The sequence below is a fragment of the Petromyzon marinus genome, chromosome 41, assembly GCF_048934315.1.
Source record: "Petromyzon marinus isolate PM22_M1 ecotype Great Lakes invasive population chromosome 41, UKy_Petmar_22M1.pri1.0, whole genome shotgun sequence".
Lineage (NCBI taxonomy): Eukaryota > Metazoa > Chordata > Hyperoartia > Petromyzontiformes > Petromyzontidae > Petromyzon > Petromyzon marinus.
The window spans coordinates 8,385,810-8,397,366 of NC_133707.1; the positions used below are offsets into that span (position 1 = coordinate 8,385,810).

General features: G+C 51.6%; 1 protein-coding gene across 5 annotated transcripts in view; it reads left to right on the forward strand.

Moving 5' to 3' along the window:
• Positions 1 to 5,156, forward strand: part of LOC116950918 (uncharacterized) — a 44,622-nt gene extending 39,466 nt beyond the window's left edge. For all 5 annotated transcript variants that reach the window (XM_076073352.1, XM_076073350.1, XM_076073349.1 and 2 more), the window contains 5 exons: positions 1,182 to 1,303; positions 2,171 to 2,296; positions 3,000 to 3,116; positions 3,815 to 3,903; positions 4,888 to 5,156. In XM_076073352.1, coding sequence (XP_075929467.1) covers positions 1,182 to 1,303; positions 2,171 to 2,296; positions 3,000 to 3,116; positions 3,815 to 3,903; positions 4,888 to 5,141 — 708 coding nt within the window. In that variant the 3' untranslated portion in view covers positions 5,142 to 5,156. The remainder of the gene's footprint in view (positions 1 to 1,181; positions 1,304 to 2,170; positions 2,297 to 2,999; positions 3,117 to 3,814; positions 3,904 to 4,887) is intronic.
• Positions 5,157 to 11,557: the final 6,401 nt, after the last annotated feature.

The following is an 11,557-nucleotide window of genomic DNA, read 5'->3' on the forward strand; positions in this document are numbered from 1 at the left end:
AGCTAAAAGAACGTGTGGTAATGTTGATGGTAGTGTGTGGAGCTGGGGGTAACAGACTGGGAATGTGGATGTGTTTAAGAAAATAAATCTAAACTGGCTGTCTGTCAGTAAACTGCACGGTAACTAAAGTTTAACTCGAGATCGGCAAGGTATCTCGGTTCATTTGAGGCAAGCACTTTGTGTGTGTAATGAGTGCGACCCTATAAACTTATTCGTTCAGCAAACGTGAGCCAACGCAGCTCTTCGAGCGCTGAACGGACATGGTCAGATCTTGCAGTGCCCGGTCTACTACACCAACACCCAGCGGTGCAGTGGAACTCTCTGGTCAGGTAGTGCATTACTGCGTTGTTTTGGGGTGAGGCAATGACACTGAACGGGTCTGTGTGCACATGAGTTGATGCATCACCGACTCCGACGGGCGTGATGTAGGCTTGTTTGTGTTTACTTGTTTGTGTGTACTTGTTTGTGTTCACTTGTTTGTGTTTACTTGTTTGTGTGTTTGTGTTTACTTGTTTGTGTTTACTTGTTTGTGTGTACTTTCTCACTACCAAAGCTTGGCAATGTTCACAGAAGCGCTGTCTTCCCGACGGTTCTGTTTCTTCACCTGAGGAAGGCTACTTGTGTTGTGGCCGAAACGTTGGTGAGAATTTTATTTTATTATGTTTTATTTTTATTATTTTATTTCCATTCTACGTGACTTTACCGAAAGAACCAAGAAGTTGTGTGTACTTGTTTGTGTGTTTGTGTTTACTTGTTTGTGTGTTTACTTGTTAGTGTGTTTACTTGTTTGTGTGTGTACTTGTTTGTGTGTTTGTGTTTACTTGTTTGTGTTTACTTGTTTGTGTGTGTACTTGTTTGTGTGTTTGTGTTTACTTGTTTGTGTGTTTACTTGTTTACGTGCAGCCATCAGTTGGTTGGCAGCTCGTGTGTGGTGGGGCACAGCGTGGGCCCCCCACCTCTTCCAAGACATCCGGCCAGCATGCGAGAGGAAGCCAAAGTAACGATGGGGGGTCTCTTTAGAACCCCACTCTAGTGGAAGCCCTTCCCCCAGCAAGGGGTGTGAGTTGGAAATTGCAGGGCTGCACTTTCACCGTTAGCCCATTTACCTCTTAACAGCAATGCGCTCTGCTGGGTGAGTCGCGTCCTCACGATGTGAGCCGAGCTGCGTGCCGCCTGGGCAGGTCGTGGAAGGGGAGAACGGACACAGACCGACGCTCGGCTACCGGCCGCGCTACCTGTCATGCGTCATCGACAAAAAGAAACTGGAAGGCCCCACCCTCGAATATGATGCAGCTGCCTATCGGTACTCGCTCACTCACTTGCCTACCGGGGTATTCGCTCACTCACTTGCCTACCGGGGTACTCGCTCACTCACTTGCCTACCGGGGTACTCACTCGCTCACTTGCCTACCGGGGTACTCGCTCACTCACTTGCCTACCGGGGTATTCGCTCACTCACTTGCTTACTGGGGTACTGGCTCAGTCACTTGCCTACCGGGTCACTCGCTAAGTCACTTGCCTACCGGGTCACTCGCTAAGTCACTCACTTGCCTACTGGGTAACTCGCTCACTCACTCACTTGCCTACCGGGTCACTCGCTCACTTACTTGCCTACCGGGTCACTCGCTCACTCACTCACTTGCCTACCGGGTCACTCGCTCACTCACTCACTTGCCTACCGGGTCACTCGCTCACTTACTTGCCTACCAGGTTACTCGCTCACTCACTCACTTGCCTACCGGGTCACTCGCTCACTCACTTGCCTACCGGGTCACTCGCTCACTCACTTGCCTAGCAGTCATCACTGTGTACATATTTTTTTCTCAATACCAAAGCTTCGATCTTTTTTACAAATGAATACATAAAACAAGAAAAGCTCAGCTTCTGTCCCATGTCAGACAGCCCTGGGTAGCTACGCGGTTCATAGCGTGGGTCACATGACAGTGGCGGCTCGTTGATATCTGTGACCTGGGCTCGATTTATCACTAAATATCATCTGGCTCGCCGATTAGACAGGTGGCTGTTAGCCTTTGTCATATCCAAGAGGTATAGTGCATGTGGAGTGCCGAGGGCGCGGACGTGGTTTTATGGCCCGGGTTGCCGTCGCGGACTTGACCCCGGCTGAAACGAAGGCCTTCTTGGCGACCTTTCGGCTCTTGCGCGAGCGCAGGAAGAGGAGGCGGGAGTACGGGAAGATGGTGAAGGAGAACAAGATCTTCGACGGCCAAACTTACGCCCTGGTGGGCCTCACCACAAGTCGCTGCGGCGCCATGGAGACGCACGTCATTTCTCTCCGGTGAGCGGCAGCCTCGCCTCGCCTCGCTGCAGCCAGCGTGGGGCGTTGTGCTGCTCCCCTCTTCGGGACAAAGACAAATATTCCCCCGTGTTGCCTGCAACAGACCGTTGGGGCAAGTGCTGTTAGCGAGCAGCCACGAAGGCCGGCACCGCAAAACGAGGGAGTGGGTGGCCAGCACCACGCCCGGCCGCCTTTGTCTCCCCAGTGACGATGTTTATATACCGCACCAGGTACTTATATTTGAGGCTGAGTCGACCTAGGGGAGGCCCAGGACTGGTTAAGATAATCGTCACTGTTCCTGGCCGCGGGCTGGGATCAAACCTGGGTCGCCGGGTTCGTAGCGCAGCGTGCTAACCCCTACACTACCGCTCCCGCGCAGGACAATACCACCAATCACATAGTGGCATCACCGACTGCTGTGGCACAGTGCCGTAAGCGAGCGTTTGATTTTCACCAAATGCCTTCTCTCCCGCCTCGGGTTGAAAGGCACCACGGGGATTACCATGTCGCTGGCATCGTGTACAGATGGTGTTCATCCGGCAGTGGATTCAGAATCTTTATTTAGACTGTAGGAATACGATGAACCATGAAGCTGTTTTTCACAGATGTCCAGTAGATTGACCGTGGCTGATGACGAAGACGACGACGACGGTGATGATGATGCCTCTCCTCACCGCTGTGCCGGTGTTCCCCCGGCGTTTAGGCTCAAGGAGACGATGTACGTGCACCACCGCGTCATGCGGGAGATGTGGATGACCCTGGAGGAGAGGGAGAAGCTCAAGCAGGTGTCGTGCAAGATGCAGGTGCACCCCTTCTACAGGTGAGTCTGCTCGCTGGGGGGGTTGGAGGGGGGGCGCACGTGAGAGGGGAAGCGTTTGCTGTCCACTCTGGAGCAACGTGGGGAGATGCTGCAGGCAAACCTCGGCTGTCGGCGGTCGTCCCGTGGCCTTGACTCGTTAGATGTTGACCCTTTTTTTAAAATTCAAGGTTGAAGTGATTTTCACTCAATTGAGCATTGTGAGGCTGTGCTCATGTTTTTACAGCCCTGAGCCAGTGGTGGAAGTTCACCATTCCTATGGTGGGGGCGAGTCTATCCATAGGACAACACCCGAACCTCCGATTAGCACTGTTGTCTGTGTGCGGTGCGAAAGAAGTTCAACGTACTTACCCGCAAAGGGGCTGCTGATTTTGTCGGCCCCAGAGGGATGATGGGCTGAGTCAGCCCCCAACCAGGAATTGAACAGTTCGATTCCCGCTCACGGCCAACACCTGTGATGATTATCTGAACCGGTCCTGGGCCGCCCTTAGGGCGACTCAAATGAGTACCTGGTGTGGTGTGTAAACATCGCCACTGGGGGAGACAACGGCGGTCCGCCGTGGTGCTGACCACCCACCCCCTCGTGTACCGTTCCGGCCTTTATAGGTGCTCGCTGATAGCACTTGCCCCTACAGTCTGCTAAAGGCTATACGGGGGATATGTTTTTGTGCATGCGTGTGCGTGTCATGGGCTGTGTTCAGTACGTCACTGGGCGTCCACATCGCCGTTCTCACAAACGAGGGCGGAGGAAAGAAGAAATTCATCTTCACCAGGCGCTCCAACCGTACTGGTATTACTGTTGACAACGTCGTTGCTATTTTTGTTGACAGGCTGTAACTCCCCACTGCTGGGCAAAGGCCCGCTCTCAATTTCTCCCATTCCTTACTTTAATTGTTCTTGTCCAGTCACGGCCTCCGAACTCCGTGCTGTCATCTCTTCCGCCATCTTCAAGCTTCTCTTACTTTCTCTCGGTCTCCATGCCGGAGTAAGATTTTGTCTCTCGTTTCTCGTCAGTTGTTTTTGACGACACACACCCTGCCCATATCTGCTCGGATTCTCTGGCTTTAGTAACAGCATCATCTGTGTGCCTGTTCTTTTACTTATTCCTGAACTCCTTAACCGACCAGGTCGACTAACGTCCATGTAGCCAATTATTCACCCATGAAGGCTTCACTGGAATTGATCACATCAGTTGACCTATATTTACCCAGGACATCATGTGGGAACATTACTCTTTATTTTATAATTTGATCCTGGTTCTCCTTCAACATGGCCTCTGTACATCATCATCAGCCGTGATCCTTGGTAGTACAGTTGTGTCCCTCAAATAATTATTTTGTAAATATTTCGTTTTGTATATCACATACGCACGTGGATATGCTCACATTACACTTAGGCTAACGAGCTAAACAAAGCTGTACAAATTCGATTTAAAAAATGTGATGAAAATGTATCGATCCGTTTCTCAAATCACATCCCTTGACTGCTGACAATTTATTGAATTGTCGTAGGGGTTGTTCGTTCGTTGGGTATCGCACGGGAAGAGGTCAATCAGGACCGATGGTGACAATTCTGTGCCATGCAATTGGTCATTAAGGTCGAACGTGACTGGCTGATTGCCTGAATTACATAAAACCGTGTCCTCGTGAACTTAAGAACCCATCCCCTACAAAACTCACAGTACTAAAAGCATCGACCTAAGCGCCCATGGAGGACCGTTGGAGTCCTCGCCACCACGAGCTGCGATCGCGATTCCACGTGTCCCGGCCGGCAGGAATAGCGACTCCGTCCATGTGGACTTGCGGGGCGGTGGAGACGCTGTCGGTGAACGACGTGGAGACGAAGGTCAAGGGTCGCAAGAAGAAGGAGATCCGCATGGTGCGGCTGCTGCGCACGGCTGCTCGGGGCCTGGAAGAGGAGCTCAACATCGTCCTGACAAGTGAGGGGTCCCACCCACCACCCCCCTTCCGTGGCTTGTGCCGCCATCGGCGTCGTCACCTGTACCTCTTTTTCCACCGCGCAAACTGAGCCGGGGCCGTGCCGAAAGAGCCCGGCGTGGCACAGAACCAGAGCCATGCCACTGACGTCACTCGTGGTGATGAATGTCCGACTCGCGCGGCGTTACGGCGGTGGTGGCCGATAAATGTCGGAGAGACATTTAACACGGACGTTCTGAAGTGTAGTGGGTTTATGGTCTCAGTCCGGTCACCTGCACAACAACAACAAAAACCCATAATATAGGTTTTTTTGGGTTAGATCGTGTAAATATATGAATGTGTCGTTAAACCCACCACCACCCGACACAGCGAACTAGTAAGGGTTGTCACGTAAACAGAACATGCCAATTCGTTATCACACCGATGTACCGATGTATTGGAGAGCCAAGCCACAACATTTACAATCGGAGTACGATGTTTTGCCAGTAATTATAACCAGCTTCATCAGACGACAGCCAGATTGGTGGAGAAATCCTCCTGTTACGTTTCTTAAACAAAGGGATAGATGTGATGACATCACTTTTGAGCCCTTCTTGTGCGAAGCGGGATGGGGGGGGGGGTAAGGAATGCATATAAATTACAATGGTTGGGTTATTTATATGGTAATCAAAGTACATTATGCTTGCACATTATGCATGTATATTGTTCTGGTACGAGTGCATTAAATTTGGTGTTGCACTTAACCTCGCTAAAATTCAAGCTCTGAGAATTAGAATATTGGCTTGACTGGTCATGTGATGAACATTGTGGTCATATGCAGAAAGTGCTGTCCTCCTCTGTTGTGGTGACCAGGTGTTACTTGAACGGGATCTTAGAAGTACAGGAAAACCTTGGATTGCGAGCATGATTCGTTCCGGAAACGTGTTTGTAATCTAAAGCACTCGTATATCAAAGCACTCGTATATCAGTTGTGATCACGTGACGCTCGGCAGACAAAGCGTATACGTACATGCAAGACCCTCGCTCGTTTATCAAATTAATATTTATTTTAAAAAATTTGCTCGTTTTGCAAAACACTCGCAGACCAAGTTACTCGCAATCCAAGGTTTTACTGTAGTTCTGTGAAATCCACTTCGCGAAAGGTCCTCACTGCTGTGTGAGAGATCCGAATATATTCTTCGTCTCCTGCCATGACACCTACGGCACAATCGGGATAACAGTGGGTACAAATGACTTTAAAAATCAAAGATTAACCAAGCAACGAATCGATTTGCTTGCAGCCTACATTAGGATTAAAAATCGATTATTATGGTCAGACCGAGTAATCTGGCCAAATTTTGTGGTACACGCTAATCAATATTGTTTCAGCCCACTGGTGAATTGAAGAACAATTCTGATATTTAGCAGAAGAGATAATTTGGCAATTAGGTCATCAATGCAGGTGGTCATAGAAACCTGATAACAGAGCGGTCAGAATCAGAATATTTGTTTTTTCCTGGAGGAATCCAACGAGCTACAATGCTGTTTTTTCACAGATGTCTTATCTCAACGGAATGTATATTTAGCGCCTTAAACAAGGCGCTTTACTAAGAATTAACAACGGTACAACGACGCTTGTGAATGTGATGGTGGAGATGAGTTGAATGAAATAAATGAGAGGTAGCAATGGGCAAATCTGTGATGGGCGAATTCGGCGAAAGCGAAATTGATGACAGCAAATGATGATGAACGGATTGAATGAACGGGGAGTGATCGTCATGTAATGAGAATATGAAGAGGAAATGTAACGGTGGTGGTTGTGAGGGGGAGATTAAGGGGTCCAGGGGCGAGCTAGGGAATCTGGATATCAGTCGTTAAACGCCAGGGCTGGATGTATTGGTCTGCTGCTGCTGCTTTCTGCCGCCACTTGTGCAGGCAGAGCTGCACCCATCAACCTGCACACGGTTTATCTCTAGTCGACACCCACGAGTGGGGGTGTGCGGCTTTGTGGACCTCAGCGACTCGCGCGCCGTGCCAGCAGCGCCAGCACCGGCTCAGCTTCGCCCAGGTTCGGGCGGGGTTTCACGTCGGGGTGAGCGCACACCCTTTCTCACACCTCACACACACACCTCATCTCACACCTCACACACACACACATCTCACACCTCACACACACACTCATCACACCTCACACACACACACCTCATCTTACACACTCACTCACACACACATCTCACACCTCACACACACACCTCATCCTCACACCTCACACACACACACCTCATCTTACATCTCACACACACACCTCATCTCACACCTCACACACACACACCTCATCTACACCTCACACACACACACACACCTCACATCTCACACACACATCACACTACACACCTCATCTTACACCTCACACACCCACCTCATCTCACACACACACCGCATCTCACACCTCACACACACACCTCATCTCACACACACACCTCACACACACCTCATCTCACACCTCACACACACACCTCACACACACACACCTCATCTCACACACACATCTCACACACACACCTCACACACACACCTCACACACACACCTCATCTCACACCTCACACACAAACCCTCACACACACCTCACACATACACCTCACACACACCTCACACATACACCTCACACACACACACATCACACCTCTCACACACACCTCACACACACACCTCATCTCACACACCTCATCTCACACCTCACACACACACCTCACACACACACACCTCATCTTACACCTCACACACACACCGTGCACACACACACCTCACACACACACACCTCATCTCTCACACACATCTCACACACACACCTCACACACACACCTCACACACACACACCTCATCTCACACACACATTCTCACACACACACCTCACACACACTCACCTCACACACACACCTCACACACACCTCACACACACCTCACACACACCTCACACACACCTCATCTCACACCTCACACACACACCGTCACACACACACACCTCACACACACACCTCACACACACCTCACACACACACCTCACACACACCTCACACACACACCTCACACACACCTCACACACACCGCACACACACACACTCATCTCACACCTCACACACACTCCTCACACACACCTCACACATACACCTCACACACACACACCTCACACCTCTCACACACACCTCATCTCACACCTCACACACACACCTCATCTCACATCTCACACACACACACCTCACACACACACACACCTCATCTCACACCTCACACACACACACCTCTCACACACCTCACACACACACACCTCTCACACACACACCTCACACACACACACCTCACACACACACACCTCACACACACACCTCACACACACACCTCATCTCACTTCTCACACAGCACACACCTCATCTCACACACACACCTCACACACACACTCTCACACACACCACACACACACACCTCTCACACACACACACACACCTCTCACCTCTCACTCACACCTCACACACACACCTCACCTCTCACACACACACACCTCACACACACACCTCACACACCTCACCTCTCACACACATACCTCACCTCTCACACACACACACCTCACACACACACCTCACACACACACCTCACCTCTCACACATACACACCTCACACACACACCTCACACACACCTCACACACACACCTCACACACACACCTCACACACACACCTCTCACACACCTCACACACACACACCTCACACACACACCTCACACACACACCTCACCTCTCACACACACACACCTCACACACACACCTCACACACACATCTGTACACACACACACTCACACACACACACACATCTGACACACACACCTCACCTCTCACACACACCTCACACACACACCTCACACACACACATCTCACCTCTCACACCCCTCACAGACACACCTCACACACACACCTCCACACACCTCACCTCTCAGACACACCTCACCTCTCACACACACACACCTCACACACACATCTCACACACCTCACTCTCACACACACCTCACACCTCTCACACACACACACACACACACACACACCTCACACACACACCTCACACACACACCTCACACACACACATCTCACCTCTCACACCCCTCACACACACACCTCACACACACACTCACACTCCTCACCTCTCACACACACCTCACCTCTCACACACACCTCACACACACACCTCACCTCTCACACACACCTCACACACACACCTCACCTCTCACACCTCACACACACACCTCACCTCTCACACACACCTCACCTCTCACACACACACACCTCACACACACACACCTCACACACACACCTCACCTCTCACACATACACACCTCACACACACACCTCACACACACCTCACACACACACACCTCACACACACACTCACACACACACCTCACACACCTCACACACACACACCTCACACACACACCTCACACACACACCTCACCTCTCACACACACACACCTCACACACACACCTCACACACACATCTGACACACACACCTCACACACACACACACACACATCTGACACACACACCTCACCTCTCACACACACCTCACACACACACCTCACACTCACACATCTCACCTCTCACACCCCTCACAGACACACCTCACACACACACCTCACACACCTCACCTCTCACACACACCTCACCTCTCACACACACACACCTCACACACACACCTCACACACACCTCACCTCTCACACACACACACCTCACACACACACCTCACACACACACCTCACACACACACCTCACACACACACATCTCACCTCTCACACCCCTCACACACACACCTCACACACACACCTCACACACCTCACCTCTCACACACACCTCACCTCTCACACACACACACCTCTCACACACACACTCACCTCTCTCACACACACAATCTCACCTCTCTCACACACAACCTCACACACACACCTCACACGCACACACCTCACACACACACACCTCACAACACCTCACACACACACCTCACACACACACCTCACACACACACACACCTCTCTCACACACACCTCACATACACACACCTCATCTTACACCTCACACACACACCTCACACACACACACCTCACACACCTCACACACACACCTCATTTCACACCTCACACACACACCACACACACACACCTCACACACACACACCTCACACACACACCTCACACTCAACACCTCACACATCACAACTCACACCTCACACACACACCTCACACCTCACACACACACCTCACACACACACACACACTTCACACACACACACCTCATCTCACCTGTCTCACGCACACCCCTCACACACACACCTCTCACACACACCTCACACACACACACCTCACCTCTCACACACCTCACCTCTCTCATACACACCACACCTCTCACACACACACCTCACCTCTCACACACCTCACCTCTCTCATACACACACCTCTCCTCTCACACACCTCACCTCTCTCATACACACACCACACCTCCCACACATCTCACCTCTCTCATACACACACCTCTCTCACACACACACCTCACCTCTCACACACACACCTCACCTCTCACACACCTCACCTCTCACACACCTCACCTCTCACACACCTCACCTCTCTCATACATACACACACCACACCTCCCACACATCCCATCTCGCCTCTCTCTTCTCGCTTCTCTCATCCCATTCGATGTCCCCTCTCCTCTTCTTCATTCCCAATCTTCTCCGTCTCTGTCTCTCCTCCTCCCTGTGCCCAATCTCGTTTTTGGTTCTTCTCCCTCCGTTGCACCTCTCCACTGCAATCAACTTCCCCTGCACATTGAGCAGTCCCTCCCCTTAACCTCCTTCCATTCCTGATACTGCTGCTAAACCGGTCCTGTTCCCCACCTTCACCAATCCACACGAGCCAGCGTGGTGAAGTATGGTCGAACAACTCTCATGACTAACACAGCAGTGGATTGCCAAAAGCCTGCACATGTCAGAATTATTCTGCTGCTGCGGTATTTAAACGATGTGGTCACCTTCCAGTTTCCCTTCCTCCACCTGCCCGGCTTTAACCAGCGTTATAAAATTGTCAAACGAGCCCCACGACCTCTGCGCTCAGCGGGCACGGTCCACGACACTGGGGCGGGGCGGGGGGGTGGTGGTGGTGGTGGATCGTCCCCTCCATCGGCCGGCTTTCTCTTCTAAACGAGTTGCCCTCTATGACGGGGCGGGCGGGGGGGGTCCTCACTGCGGCACTGCGCTGTCCTGGTGCCGTCCACGAGCGCCTGCCAACTCAGGCGTGCTCGCTCGCTGTGCTTCTGGCCGCTCGCTCGCCTCGTTGCCAGGACGATGGCAAACAGCTCCTCGTTGCCGCTGCCGCCGCTCTGATGGTGCCGCCGTGAAGCCCCTTGGAACCAACACCCACGTGCTCACCTTCCCTCGGGCATTCATTTCTCACCAAATATTTCGTGGGTCGCCGGTAGGCGGGTGTG